The sequence below is a fragment of the Lontra canadensis genome, unplaced genomic scaffold, assembly GCF_010015895.1.
Source record: "Lontra canadensis isolate GAN:19392208 unplaced genomic scaffold, GSC_riverotter_1.0 scaffold5, whole genome shotgun sequence".
NCBI classification, from domain to species: domain Eukaryota; kingdom Metazoa; phylum Chordata; class Mammalia; order Carnivora; family Mustelidae; genus Lontra; species Lontra canadensis.
Window position 1 is genome coordinate 10,991,171 of NW_022630999.1, and position 16,836 is coordinate 11,008,006.

The 16,836-nt window shown below is 36.7% G+C and overlaps 1 protein-coding gene across 5 annotated transcripts in view; it reads left to right on the forward strand.

Moving 5' to 3' along the window:
- PARP8 (poly(ADP-ribose) polymerase family member 8) overlaps positions 1 to 16,836 on the forward strand; it is a 168,405-nt gene that overhangs the window by 78,633 nt on the left and 72,936 nt on the right. For all 5 annotated transcript variants that reach the window (XM_032851446.1, XM_032851447.1, XM_032851448.1 and 2 more), the window contains one exon: positions 10,329 to 10,366. In XM_032851446.1, the coding sequence (XP_032707337.1) occupies positions 10,329 to 10,366 (38 nt within the window). The remainder of the gene's footprint in view (positions 1 to 10,328; positions 10,367 to 16,836) is intronic.

The window sequence follows — 16,836 nt, forward strand, 5'->3', positions numbered from 1 at the left end:
TTTGTATTGAAAATAACTGTGATGCTTCCATTTTTTTGGAGCAAAGATCTTCCCCTCCATTGTGTCACTGAATTTCAACTCATGCCGTCAAGACTGGGAATAATGCAAGTATCACCTTCAGTATGTAGATATGAAAATGAGAAATACAGAGAATACACGTGATCTGGGCATTCAGAACCCACGCTGTTCTGGGTATCAGAAAAGGCCTCTGAAGAGGTGACGTAAGAGCCTGACACTCCCATGCACGGTGGTGTGGACCCACAGGGGAGCTGTTGAGTACCAGCATTTGCTGATTTTCATCAAAGCTTTCAACACTTGCCAAAGCAGTACGTTTTCTGTCAAGGACTGTCATGGTATATCCTCCAGTAATTTTGGGGAAAAAAATGATTTGTTCGTTTATTTGGAAACTTTTTTTTTTTTTTTTTAAATAAGTTACTGTGTCAAATCCCTGGGGATTTGAGGATGAACATGTTTGGTCTGTACCTTAAGTCTAGAGATGAAGTTGGACATAGGGGAAGAAAACATCCATCTGCCTGGATTGTTGGAGAAATTTCATAGGAAGTTGTCTTTGAGATTGAGTCTTGAGGGTAGAAGGGTGGGGAGTGTGTTCCAGGAAACTAAGTCTATGTGTAGGAGTAATAATAATGATAAAGATATTTACGGATAAAGCAGCTAATATTTATTGAAAACTTTGGAGTGCTTGGTTTCTTCTTATTCTTTTCTTCAAAGTGTTATACATGTATTAACCTGTCTACTCATAGCAACCCTAAGAGACAGAAAACTGTGGATTGGAAACTGAGTCAGAGAGTGTTGTTACCTGGTTCGTAGTCACACAGTTAATAATGGCGGAGCCAGGTTTCACATCCAGAGTCAGGGGCCACTTTCCTTTGTGTGAGTAAAATGACCTGTTCTGGAAATGGTAGAACTTGAAGGGGTTAGAAGCTCAGGTCTCTGGGTAGTTGTCAAGGTTTTGGCTGGTCAGAGAGTTCCATGGGTCAGATCATGAAGAGCCTTGAAGACACGCTAAAGAATTAACATTAATTTTGTAGAATCAGTATCTGGTTGTTATTTTTGTTTTGTTTTGTTTTGTTTTGTTTTTTGAAAACAAGGTCTAGAGCTTACTTTCCTCAGAACCGCTTGGGGTGGTTTTTAGAAGTGCATAGTCCAGGTCCTGCTTCAAATCAACCACTTCGGACTTTCCATGTTCCAGGAAGTGACCAAGCATCTTGCACCATGATATGGTCAAATAGAAAGTAGATCTATAGTTCCTAATGGCAGGTGCTGCTATTAGTTGCCCCAAATTTCTTGGTATTTAATTTGTTGAGTTGAAAATTAATGTAAAGAAGGCAGTGAATTCTGCTTTGTATGAGTGGGGTTTAATTTGCTTGCAGAATGTCTTATTGAAATGTGGTGGGAAATGAAAAAGCTGCCTACTTGGTTGAGAGGTAGGGAATTTTTGAGCCTTCTGCTCATGGCTGGTAGGAGACTCGTGGATATAGTTGAGATTACTCATGTGAAAAAATAGAGCAGTCAGCATGACTGGAAAGCATTGAAATAGGAAAACAGCATGAAATGTGAAACATCAAAAGTCAAGATCTTGACTCAGAAGAGTATCTTAAAAAAATAAGAGGGGGGCGCCTGGGTGGCTCAGTGGGTTAAGCCGCTGCCTTCGGCTCAGGTCATGATCTCAGGGTCCTGGGATCGAGTCCCGCATCGGGCTCTCTGCTCAGCAGGGAGCCTGCTTCCCTCTCTCTCTCTCTGCCTGCCTCTCTGTCTACTTGTGATCTCTGTCTGTCAAATAAATAAATAAAATCTTTAAAAAAAAATAAAATAAAAAAAAAAATAAGAGGGGACCTAGGGAGGCAGGGGATTCAAGAGCCACGAAAGGAGGGTTTCACGATGTCTCTGTTTTTATTAAATGCATCTGGGAATTTATGTAAGAAAAGGACTAGGAAAAAAAAAGACCAGTGCTGTCGTGAAGAAGCAGAATTTTGGTGGGGTCCTAGGAGTGGAGGCCAGGTTGGAATGTGCAGATGCAAGTGGACAGGTGGCAAAAAGGGCTTAGATGACTCTTGGCAAAATTTTGATTTTTAGAAGGCAGGTGGAGTGATAATTAGAAAAGGTTACAAGGTGAAGGGAGAGCTTAAACATTACTAGCTTCCTCCCCCTCCTGTTACATTTCATACTTATTACAAAGATTAAAAAAATACAGATACAAAAAATAAAGTTTCCCTTCACCGAATAAACAAGAGATAACAAATGTTGAAATTTATCCATATTTTTCTAGCCATGCTTCTATCAGTATGTATTTGTAGCAAATAAATATATATTTACATATTTTTAATGCAAATATGTTGTAGCTGTCTAATTTTTTGTATGTACCTTAATGTATCAGAAACACGTGTCTCTTTAGTTACAATATTATTTTACGCCATTACTTTTTCACAGTTACCTGGTGTTACATCCTATACACACACACACACACACACACACACATACACACACACATATGTGTGTATGTATATAAAATAGTGTATGTAATCCTATTATTGGCATTTTTGTTTTTCTGGGTACTTCTTCATTTTAATAGTGCTACCATTAATATCTTTGCAAGTGAATCTTTTCATACTTCCATAATTACACTTTTTTTTTTTAAATTTACTTCAAATTGTGGAACAAGTTCCCAAATGGAGTCTTCATTTATGGCATCTGTAAATCAACTAGATGGGTTAGTCTTAGATAAAAGAACAGACATTTCCATCTTCCTGGGTGTAAGGAGAAAAGTGTTAACTTACAGGTGGTTGGTGGGCGAAAGAAATGATAGAATGCCTAGACAGAGTAGCCATATGATGACCTGTTTTATCTTAATACGGATATTGAAAGGGCGAATTGTTACAGGATGCTAGGAAGTTGTGAAGGGTTGAAAAGTCTACCAAGAAGAAGATGCAGAAGAGGTTATGAGGGCTTATTGAGCAAGGCTGTTGGAGCTGGCCTGGGGCACCATATGTCTATAGTGGGTTCAGATGCTTTGGATCCATTGTCCTCTCTAGCAGCATTCAAAGCCCAGATTGGGAGGGAGTTGAGACATGTCCTATCCACAGTCTGGTGGTTCTAGGTCTGGCAGATAGTCTGCATGGGCAAAATAGGGGTACACAATGAAGGAGTTGAAGATGGTGTGGGGAGAGCGGTTAAGGCTCTACAGTCACATAAAGAAGGAAATGAAGCTGGAAGGGACTATGAAGAACACAGAGTGAAAAAAAAAAGCATGGGGATTGGTGGGTGTCAGGGAGTAAGAATAAAGGAGTGAGGGCTGAAAAGTTATAAAATTGTGGCTAAAAAGTGGGACACTGGGTTGAGATTTTAGAAGGAAAGCCGCTATGCTTCAAGCCAAGGTCCAAGGGGTATCCTTGGATTTCGTGAGCTAAAATTAAGGGAAGATGAGGTCATGGAACCATATGCAGCTTAACGTTGTCCATATGGATGTGGGAGATGTGAGGATTTTTAAGTGAAGAGAAAGAGAGTGCCCTAGAAATTCCTAATCCTGGATAAATGACAGAACAATTGGTAGCGAATAATGGTAAATGAGCTCGTTGACTTGGATATTTAGAAAATGTTTATGCAAGATAAAAGTGATAATGAGTGCGATAGTGAATATTTTGGGAAGTAAATGGCATCAAAATAGCAAATGGGAGCTGCTAGCATGCCAAGTCACCTTTTGCCTTGAGATACAAGAGTTGGTTGTGGAAATGGATAGTTGGACAGTGTCTTTTTCACCCTGTAACACTGAACACTGGCAAAAAGGTGCCAGAGGGAATTGTCTTCTGGTAAGTTCCCAGGGGATCTGGGAATAGGCTGGGGAACACAAATCGTCAGGTCTAAGCTGTTGTCTTGCAAGCAAATGCGAACATACAGAGTTGAGGCCTGTAGCCATAAGCGTATAGCTCGGGTGGAGAACTGTGGGCCAGGAGCTGCCCTGTTTGGTTAGCTTCTGCATTTTGCTTTTTCTTATGTAAATTTTAAAAGTGATCTAACTGGGAAAGAAAAGCTCTGTAGGGATAGGTTTATCAGAGAAATTGTTCTAGAGAGTAAAGTAAAAGACAGAATGAAATATTGGGTTTTACTTGCTGGGTGTAGATGAAAAAGTACGAGCTCAGAATCCAGGACTCTTGAGTTTGAGGGGACAGAAACATTTTGGGACCCACTTGTAAAATACAGCTACTGAATCCGGTACTGCCAAGAGGTCTAAATCTAAAACAATTTCCTCCTCAGATCCGAGTTCCCTCCCCTATTATGTTAAAACTGCCATTTTCCTGAGCTCTCTACTATTCCTAAAAAAATTTTTTGGGGGCGCCCGGATGGCTCAGTCGTTAAGCTTCTGCCTTTGGGTCAGGTCATGATCCTGGGGTCCGGCATTGGGCTCCCTGCTCAACAGGAAGCCTGTTTCTCCCTCTCCCACGCCCCCTGCTTGTGTTCCCTCTCTCACTGTCTCTGTCATATAAATAAATAAAATCTTTTAAGGTTTCTTAAAAAAAATTTTGTTTTTCTTCTATTTGTGAACTTGGAAACTAGCTGTAAACTCCATTTATTCATACTTTGCAGGCATTTTGGAAGAAATAGGATGATAATGGGGTGAGCGGTGAGGTTAGGTATAAGAATGAACTTATGAATGCTTTTAATTACACAAGAAAGCAAATGTAGAAACAAAATACAGGATCTGGTAGATAACTGAACATCTGAGGACATCCCCCCCCACCCCCCACCCCTGGCCCTGCCCCCACCCCCGAACTCCTTCAGAAGCTCTTGACAGTAGAGCTAGAGGTCTTTGGTAGGGACAGTTGCTTTCAGAGGAATAACAAGTGGAAGCAGCTATTTTATTTAAGAAATTATTGAAGTTATAGAAATAGTTTAGAGATTCCAGTCTTAAATGTATGATATTAAGAACCCAGCGTGGGGGAAAAAGGGACGCCCGGGTGGCTCAGTTGGTTAAGCGGCTGCCTTTGGCTCAGGTCGTGATCCCAGGGTCCCAGGATTGAATCCTGCATCAGACTCCTTTCTCAAGGGGGAGTCTGCTTCCTCCTCTGCCTGATGCTCCCCCTGCTTGTTCTCTCTCTCTTTCTCTCTCTGACAAATAAATAAATAAATAAAATCTCAAAAAACCAAACCAAACCCCAGCACTGTGCAGTACATGCAGTATATAACGAACACGGAGTGACCGACTAACTTCCTCTACAAAGCACCTCAGTATAATTGTGGTTTAGAAGCTTCCTCTAAAATTTTGCAGGCATCTTTTTTTCCTGTATCAGAATTCAGAGCTTGCTTCAGCTTTCTCTTCCTTCTCTCGTTCACGTTATTTCCTGTTCACGTCCTCACGATAATTTCTCCTGCTTTAGTATTTAGTATGTACGGTCCATGCTACCCTTACTCCTGTACCTGTTCAGCTTGGTTCTTTGCTTCCCGCCCCCTCCCTGTGCTGCCCCCCCCCCCCCGCCCTACCTGTTAGGTCTTTAGCTTAATCATCCATGTCTGCTTGTACTAGATTGTTCCCCTAAGAACTCTGTAAGCCCCAGAGTGAAACTGATTTGGATTTTACAGCCCTGGTGATTTTCCTTCTGGTGTACTACCAAGAAAATGCTATATAGCACAGGAGCTGATGAGTCATTTTGTAGGGCTTTTGCTTTCTATTTTGTGTTTGAAAAATTAGGTATGATCCCGAACCTGGAAATGTTTCTTAAAATCAGGTGGATAATAGAACCGTAATATAAAATCATCAGTGTTAGTTTTGGTCTCTGATTAATGTAATATATTGTGATTTTTGAGTAACTTGAGTTCCCCAATAAGCATTCATTCATGTGAAATTTCATTTTTGTACATTTTCATTGCTTGTACTGGAAGCTGACTAGAATTACTTGGCACCTGCTGCTCTGTGTCTGGCGTTGTTCTGGGGACCTTACACCTGTTAGACCATTAAATCATCACAGCAGGCTTGTACTGTAGGTCTGGATTCTCCCATTTTACTGAAAAGAGATCGAAGCCGAGCGTATTGAAGTAACTTTTCATAATGCCTCTCAGCTAGTAAGGCTCAAAGCTGGAATCTGATCTCTGTTTGTGTGGCTCCGATTACAAGAGGCTCCCCAGTTGGAGATAAACATGGGAATGTATTAAGGCTTCCTTTTTGATTTGGACAGTCATATGGATGAGAAATGAAGCCAACTCCTATTGGTTGAGATGGTAGGCTGTTGGGAATTAATTCAGCTTAGTATTGAGTGCAGTCTCTGGCAAGATTCCAGGCTTCTATCACATAGTTCTGCTGGATGAAGGGTTGCCTTGATCATCAATAATTTCATTTCTACATAGTATAGTTCCGTTGCCTAAGGGGTTGACTTGTGAGAAAATAAATTCATTGAGGTCACAGTGTGTGTCTCCCCCAGTTTATCTGAAGCATCGCTGGCATGGTTATTTTATCTTCTAATTCCTGGCGTTTGATTCAGGGCCATGATTTCCAAAGCTGGTCCCTTGGCTGGCCTCCACCATCTGCCATTTGTTGCCGCCTTCTCCTCCCTGTTACATACCCTCCCCCCCGACTGATAGTGGCTTCTGAATCCAATCTCCTGCTTCTTCAGTCAATCCTAAATATTGTCAATCCTAGTGATTTTTTCACAATACTAACTTTGCGTCCAAATGCTATTGTGCTTCATGTCATACTCTGTGATTCCCTTTATATAATGTTCTTGAAATGATAAAATTATAGAGATGGAGAATTGATTAGTGTCTGCCTGGGGTTAAAGATGTTGGGATGAAGGGAGACAGGTTTGACTCTAACGAGGATAGCATGAGGAAAATCCTTGAATGATCAAATAGTTCTGTATTTTGATGTATGATAGTGAGTACATGATGCAAACATGATAAAATAACGTAGAACTATATGCAAACTTTATCTAATGTCGATTTCCTGCTTTTGTTATTGTAGTATTGGTATATAACATGTAATTAATGGGGGAACCTGGATAAAGGCTGCATGAGACCTCTCTGTGCAATTTCATGTGAACCTTTAATTATATAAAAATAAAAAGTAAAAAAAAATACTATTGTGCTTTAAAATGTTTAAGTTCCTATGTCTATCATATTGGTTATGTTTTATATTCTTTGCTTCCTCTTACATTAATCATACAAAATCATCTCCTAATTTTTTTCTATCTAAATCATAGTTAAACATTGACGCAATATTTGTCTTTTATCGGGTTACCAAGAAATGCTTTTTGAGTTAATTAAACAATGAAATATACTTGATGAAAGAAGAGTATATCAGTACTTGGTCTCATTACTAACCATCTTGTTTTCCTATTCACTTCCTTATGCATTCTTGCCTTTGTGTCATTTCTTTCCATGGACTAAGCAGCATGCCAGGGGTTTGATCTGAGGAGTCTGGAAGACTTGGGGTTGCCTGAAGGGGTTGCACAGCCTGTGGCCACAGTCACATAGCCCTAAGTCCACTCACAAATTCTAAAATTAGTCCTAAATTCTAAAAATAAGTCCTCCTTGAGACCTCAAGACTTAGTGTTATAAGACCAGATGAGCCAGGAAACCAGGATATGAACTATGGTGAAACACAACCGTCCATCCACTCATATTTACTAAGACTAGTTTTATAGTGCAGTGTACGATCTTTCTTGGTGAATGTTCCATTCATGTGTACCTGAAAAGAAAAGGATACACTGCAGTTATAGTTGTTTTTTTTTTTTTTTTTTTTTTAATGAAAATCTGTTTCAGATCTTCCATGTCTTTAATGATTTTGGGGGGGTTGTCTTGTTGTATTAATTACTCAAACTATGATTGTGGAGTTGTCCCTTTCTCCCTTTATCTGTCAGGTTTTGCTCATGTATTTTGAAACTCTGTTGTTAGGTGCATACACATTTTTTATTGTTGTGCCTTCATCCCGACAATTCACCCTTTTATCATTATGATCTCTTTTTATCTTTATCTTGAAGTTTTTGTTATTAATTTAAACACTTGAATCTTATGCTTACCCTTTGCATGGTATAAATTTCCCCCCTTTACTTCCAATTATATTTAATGTGGATCTCTGAAAGACAGCCTAGAATTGGATCTTGTTTTTTTTTTTTTTTTGTTTTTTTTTTTTTAATCCATTCTGGCCATCTTTGCCTTTTTATTCAGTGTAATTCGAACATTAGCGTTAAAAGCAATCCTTGTCAGGCACCATTTACTGTTTGTTTTTTATTTGTTCCTTCTGTGTTTTGTTCCTCTGTTCTTGCCTTCTTCTGGATTAAACATTCCAAAATGATTTTAGAATTCTTTCATCTAGTTATTGTTTTTTAAGGTTTTTTTGTGCTTGTTCTAGGGAATACAGTGTATCCTTAATTTTTCTTAGGGTTATTGTTTAGGGTTAGTATTACAATGTTTTATTTAAGATGTAAGAATCTGGAAACTGTATATGACCATTTAACCCCTCCCTGATATCATGCTATATTTGTCATGTGTATTACATTTACATGTCTTATAAATCCCACAGTGAAGTGTTAGAATCTTTAAACAGTCAAATATTTTTAAAACATTAAGAGAAAAATTACAACTTCTGGTGCTCTCCATTCCTTCTGGACCTTTGATTTTCTGATATCATTCACCTGGAGAACTTTGGGATTTCTTTTTACTTATGTTTGCTAGGACAAATACCCACAATTTTCTTTTATGTATAATTTTTAAAATTTATCTTCATTTTTAACGATCTATGGCCTGGATATAGAATTCTGGGTTCATAGTTGTCAGCCCTACCTTATTCCCCAGCTCTTCATCATTGTACTGTCCTCTGTTCTCCATTTCTTATGAAAACATTGATTCTTACTATTTTCCTGCATGTAATGTGTCAAGGTCTTCTCCTCTTTTAAAAATGTTTCCTTATATTTGATTTTCAGTGGTTTGACTCTCTGTAGCTGGATGCAGCTTTCTTTGCACTTGCTCTGTTCAGGGTTTTCTGGGCTTCTTTAGTTTGTACATTGGTCTTTCACCCAAATTGGGAAATTTTCAGCTCTTTTTATCCCCTGTATTTTTCTCTCTCTATTCACCTCCTGAAACTTTAGTAATACAAAATGTTTGCTCTTTTGCTACTGTCCCACAAGACCCTAATCACCTGTTTCTTCTTCTTTGGATTGGATTTTCCTTTCTTGTTTCCTTAAGCATATTTATATTAACTGTTTTAACATCACTGTGGGCTAATTCCAGCACTTGGGTTAAATTTCCACTTGACTATAGGTTAGATTTTCCTGCTTGTTCATATGTCAAGTAATTTGGGTTGTATTGAATTCACTTTGTGAATGATACTTTGCATCGACTCTATTCTGTATGTTCCTTCAAAGAGGATTGAATTTTTGTTTTTGTTTTTGTTTTTGTCTTAACAGCCAGTTAATTTGGCTGAACTTAAACTAAATTTTGACTTTTCTCTGGCAGGCAACAGTTCCCCTGATCCATTCAGAAAGCTAATATTGAATAAGTGCTGAGAGTCATGTAGCATAATAGGTGACTGTGTTAAAAATAAAAATAGACATGGACCCTTACCTCAAGAGACTTACAGTCTGGCTGATCGAGATAGGAAAGTGAACTTATAGATAAGCATGGTAACTTTTAATACGTCACTGAGATAATATCTGGAAGCAGTCAGGTTACTGAGAAAGGAGTTGTGAAATTGTTAAAATGTAATTTAAAAACTATTTTTAAAGCAACCCAATCCTTCTGAGAACAGGAGATCATGTATTTATTACATATCATGATGTGGCTGATGAATAACTATTAGTTCCACTGGCATCCTGTTGTTAATTCTTTGAAGGAAAGGACACAGGGCATGTTTCAAAAGCACAGCATATTGTGGGGAAGCAGTATTAAAAATAAATGCTTAAATTCTGAACTGCCATACCAAATAGGAGGAATACTTTATGTTTGGTTAAAAAAAAAAAAAAGAGAGAGATTTGATAAAATCTGAGTGAATGACACATATGGTCATAGCTTAGGGAATATTTGATATTGCTGAGATTAAAAAGACCTATCTATACTAAAGGTACCACTGTTGGGAGAAAAATATTTCAAAAACCATTTATACTCATGGAAAATATATCTTAAAATCCTGTAAGTTTCCTGTGTCAAATACCAAGGAGGTTTTTTGGTTTATACTTATATTTGTACTCATATCTGTAAAAATGAATGTCTCTACTATATCTGTAAAAATGAATGGGTAATGTGAGGTTGGTTTTTATTTTGTAAAAACATTTACCTTAGTGGTAATTTGAGCCTTTCTTTTCTCTTTTTCCCCCCTGTTTTAACAGTGTATCCTATTCAGTACATGTGTCTGAAGATTACCCAGGTATGCTTTTCTTCTTTCTATTTTTTATTACAAACACTCGTGTCATGATTTCTTCGAATGTTTCTTTCTATTGGAGATGGGGAATGTATATAAATATATCTAAGAGTGAAACGTTCACAGGAAGACTTGCAGATCTAGAAGAATTCTGTTGGATGCCTGTGAGATGCATGTCTTACCCTGCGATGCAGTCCAAAATCAAAATAGTTTCCTGATGAAAAGTCATGTACTTGAGCCCATGTGATAGCTTCCGCCTGTGTATGTTTATGTCATTATAAGTAAAAGAAAGAGTCCTGAACCGGTTTAGTTGTTGGATTTGCAGCATCATTTGGCTTTTTATAATGTAAACAGAACAGGTAAGAAGAGCAGCTAAACTAATAGCTAAAAATAACAATAGCTAAGAATAAGCCTGTCTTCATTTTTCTAAGTATATAAATGATTACACATTTCTCATAATAATCCTATGAGATTGTTACCATAATATCACCATTTTCCTCCTGAATGGTGACACACCTAGTAAGAGGAAGAGTTGAGACTTGAACCCAGTAGTCCAGAACCTACGGACTATACCGCTGGACTAGACTGGTATCTGGTATATACACGGCTATTCTCACTGTGAGTCTGTCTCCTGAAATGGATTAGAAGGCCTACAGATACTTGTCCCTAGAAGACAGAATGTAAGAACACTGCAGATGTTAATCCTTTTTCTGTAAATCAGACAAGTATTTTTCTTCTAGGCCTTGGTCAGTCCTATTTTCTAGATGCATGTCATCTCATAGAGCCCAGGCTGTGGATGCTAACATTTCAGTCACAACAATGTGAAAAGACAAACAAGATGTTCCTCTTTAGTATTTTCCTCACAAGTGATATCTATAATTATATTTTGAATAAGAGCATAAGGATTGCAGAAGTGCAGAAAAAATACAACTTGATTAGTTTACCCTCAGAGCAAAGAGTATAATGCAGAAATCTATTGTTTATTGTATTTTGTGGCAAAGAACAGCAACTCTCTCTCCAACACTCTGACTTACTCAAATCAGACGGTCACCAAACTATACTGTTGTGATCTGCAAGTATCATAAATTAGAATCAATTCTTATTCAAATCTAGCCATTTTATTCACATACAATGCATGATTTGGATCATATTTTTCTATGTAAAATTACTACATTGCTATAAGTAACTTTGATTATATGTACTTGGAGTATTTTTAAAAAATTAGTTCATAAGGTAGTATGAAGATCTCCCTTCTTTAACATTTAGGCTAGGATTTTTTGTGGCAGTTTGCATCATACATTTAATCATGCATTTTTTAATAATGTCAAATGTTACATTTAAAAATAATTTCATAGGGATGCCTGGGTGGCTCAGTTGGTTAGGTGTCTGCCTTTGGCTCAGGTCATGATCCTGGGGCCCCATATGAGGTTCTCTGCTCAGGGGGGAGTCCATTTCTCCTCCTCCCTCTGCCCCTCCCCCTGCTCATGCTCTCTCTCTCTCTCTTTTCACTCTCACTCTCTCAAATAAATAAATAAATCTTTTTTAAAAAGTACCATGGTTAACATTATCAAACATAAATAAAAATAATTTTATAAATCATAAACTCCCTTACAATTATTTTGCTATGATCACCACACGTGTTAAGCATAGTATTCTTTAAGACTATCGTATAGTTTTACAAGGGGGGGGTTATTCATTATTAAAGAGATGCTTATTTTTTGATAATAGTATATAAAGTGTTCTAGGCAGATTTCATTGGAAGTAGCAAGACAAAATAAAATATTTATGAAGAAAAATTTTTGTAGTTGATTTTGCAGTCAACTCTCGCCCTTGTGATATTTTTGATGCTGAGTGTTTGCCAAATAAGTATGTTAGGAAAATAAAAGTTAACCTCACTATCATACATAATTATAATTATTGTACTTCTCATCTGAGGCAGCTCCTAGAGATGTCAATCATGAGAGGACTTTAGTTAGGGTGATAGAAATAATGGCACAAATCAAAACCCATCTTGATGACAGTGAATCATTCTGTAACACAAGAAATAGGGCAGAAGATGCCTTTGGTAAACCAAGCGAACAAAATGTTTAGCTCCCTCTTGTGGCCAAGAGGTATCACGGACTTTTTCTCGCCTTGGCGTGAGGGAGCCCCTCTAAAAATGCAATGTACAAAAATTGAAACTTGCTAAAAATTGGTTATTATTTGTGCATTTTTTTTCCTTTTAAACAAATTCCCATCCTGGAGAAAGTCTGTAGTAAATCTGCAATATAATTTCATTTCTAAATATAAAAGGAGTGTAGATAAAACACAAGTATGGGTGAGAGAGATTTGTACATTTGGGGGTAGGATTTTGAATTGGTTGATGTGACGAACCAGTACACTGTGTACCGAGTATTTCCATATACATAATTGAATTGACTTTAAATGCCAGTTTGTGTATAAGCAGAACAGAGTCTATAATGACATTTTGTACTTGAAGAAATATGCCAAGAGAGGTTAAATAGTATTTCCCAAGGACATGTAGTTTAGTGGTAAAAACCAATTCTATGTATTTTTATGGAGCTTCCTTCAAAGTGAATATTACCGTGATAATATTTCCCCATGATTAAATTTTAATCTACATTTATTTGTACCAACAGTTCAGTTAATATGCTTGATTTCTCAGGTAGATAATATTGTATAAAAATTACCTGTTTGCTCTCCCTTTCCAATAATCATCCTTGTGTTTTTTTGTCCCATTACCCTGCTAGAACTTCCAGAATATTTTTAATAATTGATATGAAAGTTGGCAGCTTTGTCCTCTTTTTTCAAAATTAGTGATCATACTTCCATCTGCTTTTAGAAAACTACTTTTCTCATTTACCAAGCTTTTTTTTTGAATGACTGTTAAGTCTTGTTTAACAACTGTTGAGTTATCATACATGATTTCTCCTTTGAACAACAAAGTAACAAGTTATATTATTAGTATATATCTTAATGTTGATCTCTAAGAATTAGATGTATTTTGTCATACACTTTGTCATTAAGGACTTGACATTGTACCTGTTCTTTGTCATTTGACAGAACATGCAAGCCAATCTCTCTGAGCCTGGTATTTTTGTTTTTTTTTAGGGAAAGTTCTGGGATTAATAATTATTTTTCTGCCATGATTATTATCTGTTCTGATTTTCTGTTTCTTAGTCATTTCTAAGCATGTGTTCTTTAAAGCTCACTATGTTGGTGAAATGTGCAACTTTCTCAGCAAGAAGTTTGCTTATAGTATTCAGTATGTATATCAGTATATACATCTGAAAATCTTGTGCATCTCTATGGCTATTTCTCCTTTCTTCTTTCTGTTGTTTTACATTTGTTCTTGCCTTTTCTACCTTCGATTTTTCTTCTCCAGAGTTTTACCTACTGTAAAATCCTTTCAAACAAATAGCTTTTTACTTCATTTTTAATTTCTGAATGCAGTAATCTTGATAGTACTTTTGTTAATCCTTCTGTTATTGTTCCTCAGCCTTTTTTTTTTTTTCTCCCTTCCTACTTTTCCTGGATTATAAGGTTGACTGATTAGTTCATCCTCCAAGTTTGAAAATTTGGAACTTTCTTTGTCCTGTGGAAATGTATGAGAATAATTCTTCAAATTCAGGATTATGTCACTCTGTTTCTCTCCTTCGGAATGAATTTATCATTTTATAATTTTAATCATTTACTAACCTCTGTCATCTTTTGAAATCAGTCACAGTTTTGTTTTTTGTGAACAAAGAGGGTCTTTGTTGAGTGTTAAGTATACCTTAAATAACATGGATATAAATGCAATGCTAAATGATATGTTGGTTCTTTAAAATAAAGTGAAGAAATAGTCCTGGTTTACTTGTATTTCCTTATGTCATTTATACTGCAGACAGATTTTTGTTTTTTTGAAAGTAAGTATATTGCAAGTCACAGATAATTGGCTCTCCTGTAATAGAACTGCAGAGTTTTTTCTCATCAATTCCCACCTTTAATTAGGAGGCTCGCCTTACTGGTGGGTGTGACTCTCTCATCCCTTTTACATGCTTTACAACATCCTGCAGCTGTTGAGTGATAATTTTTTGACATTAAAAAAGCATAGCAAAGCATTGATGTTTGGAGTCAGACGGTTTCACTACTTACGAGTCATGTGTAATTTTAATTACTTAAATAATTTGGGCCAATGGCTTAATTTCTCTGAGCCTTGGTTTCCCCATCTTTAAAACAGGGATGATAAATGAGTGGCTTGAACGTTGACAAGAAGCACATGAATAGTATACGCAACATTCAAGGGAGACATCCAGATTTTATTATAAAACCAATATAATTATAATTATATAAATTACATAGTAATGAATCCTGGAATGAGTTGGCTTAAATTATGTTGCACTTGAAATGGAGTGAAAACAATAGTTCAGGAGATGCTTTCTCATAGCTTTCTTCCCATTTCTCACCAGTTGTCCATGAGCGTTCTGCTGACGCTTGCAGAGTCTGGTAGGACAGGGAAGAGAAAATAGTCATACTGTTAACAGCCTATAATAAAGATCTTGAGGGCCTCTGCAAAACTTACACATTAAAGAACCTAACGGTCCCCAGAAGTTTCAAAAAGAAAAAAAAAAAAAATTGGCAGCTCTGGAGTTAAGTGGGAGAATTCCAGAGAAGGAATTTGAGTTTGAAAACATTCTATTCTGTCACTGACTCATTCTGTTACCTTAAGTGCATTCTTTATTCTTTTTATGTCCTACTTTCTCATGTCTAAACAAAGATGACGTTATTATTACAGATGTCAAAATAGTTTGAGGGAGGTTTAGAAATGATTATTTAAACAACAACAAAAAGAGAAAACATAGAATTCATTCATATGGCTGGGATGATCCTCAGAACACATCAGCAAACCTTCATTTTTAGAACTGAGCCAACCGTGGCTTAGTTAGAAAGGACTGATAGCTAGTTGGTAGCTGGGTCTAGACTTTATGTGCTTTGTCTGCTTCCCTGTATTTCTGTTCTTCACTTGGGTATATACCCCTTTGATCTGGCCTATTATGTTATAATGATGATTTAATAGATATTGTCTTGAAACCTGAAACATTTTGGCTTGGGTAAATTAAGCCGGAAACAGAAGTTGGAAGTGTTCTAATGCCTAAATACTGATCAAAATATAGGCTGGGAGAAAATCTCCTGGAAAATGATATGTTTGACTGCATAATCCTGTCTTTGAGCATTATGCAACATGTATTCACCAAATTTTATTCTCTTGAATCAAAGCTGACTGCCTTCCAGTATCAACACTATGTAAACCATTTCTTTAAACTGAATTATTCACTTCCCCATTTTTGTAAACAGAAAGCCCTAATTTACTTGCATCTTGAAGCTGTAGTAAAATCCTCCTTGTTCCATGACCTTGAGATACTGTGTGATACTGTGTCCATTTTATAGATTTTTCTGGATTTCCTTTTCTAGTTGGTGGTCAGCTATTAATTCTGTTGCTCTAATCCACACTTCTAATACCCTTTTTCTCCATAAGCTTGCTTCACGGAATCCACTGTGCACGGGGAGAATCTAATTCAGTTGATTCTGTAGCAGATAACTTGGAATCAGTGAGACTCTCAATGAGGCTTTCTGTAGCAGATAACTTGGAATCAGTGAGACTCTCAATGAGGCTTTAAACAAAACTCTCTTTAACTGGCTTGGATAGAGGGGTTTTGATCCCTACCTCAGAGTATGAGGTTACTGAAAGAAGAGACTCCAGATAAACGAAGTCTCAATCAATACAACAATAATTAAAATAAGTTAAATTAAAATAAATAAATAAATAAAATAATTAAAATAATTTATAATTAATTAATTAATTAAGTTTAGTTAAAATAAGTTTATCTTAAATCCGTTTCTTAATCTGTGGTCTCGCTTGATCAACACAAAAATCTCACACCCACCTTGATGCCATTTGAAAAGAAAACAAGGCAAAATTTGCAATTAAAACAAAGTAATGGGGCAAACCTGTTGTGTTTCAAATCTAATCTACGCTCATGTCCTGTTATCTTCCAGAATAACTATGAAAGCCTTGTGTCTGTTGAACATCTTTTGTGGCTTCACTGTGACTACATATAGCTCTCACTGACTCACTACCCTAGGTCTAAAAACAGTGCAGATGTTTTTTTGGAAATAAAGTAATGACTTTGATATCTATCAATTAAAGATGATGTTCTGACTATGCTGACACAATATTATGAAAACTTGGTTCCAGATCTTTTGTCGTGTACTCATTTCCTTTTGCAAAAACTGATAGAGGTTTCTCTTGTTTGTTGGGAATATTTTATGCTTTTTATTTTTATAGTCTGTGTATTTTATACAACACTGATGAGAGTATTATAGGACCACTATTAATGACTTGGTGTTTGTTAAAACAGCTCTCTCCCTGTACTTCTCAAGGAACCAACTAGAATAAGTGTCTGTGTGTTATATTATATTATATTACCACATGT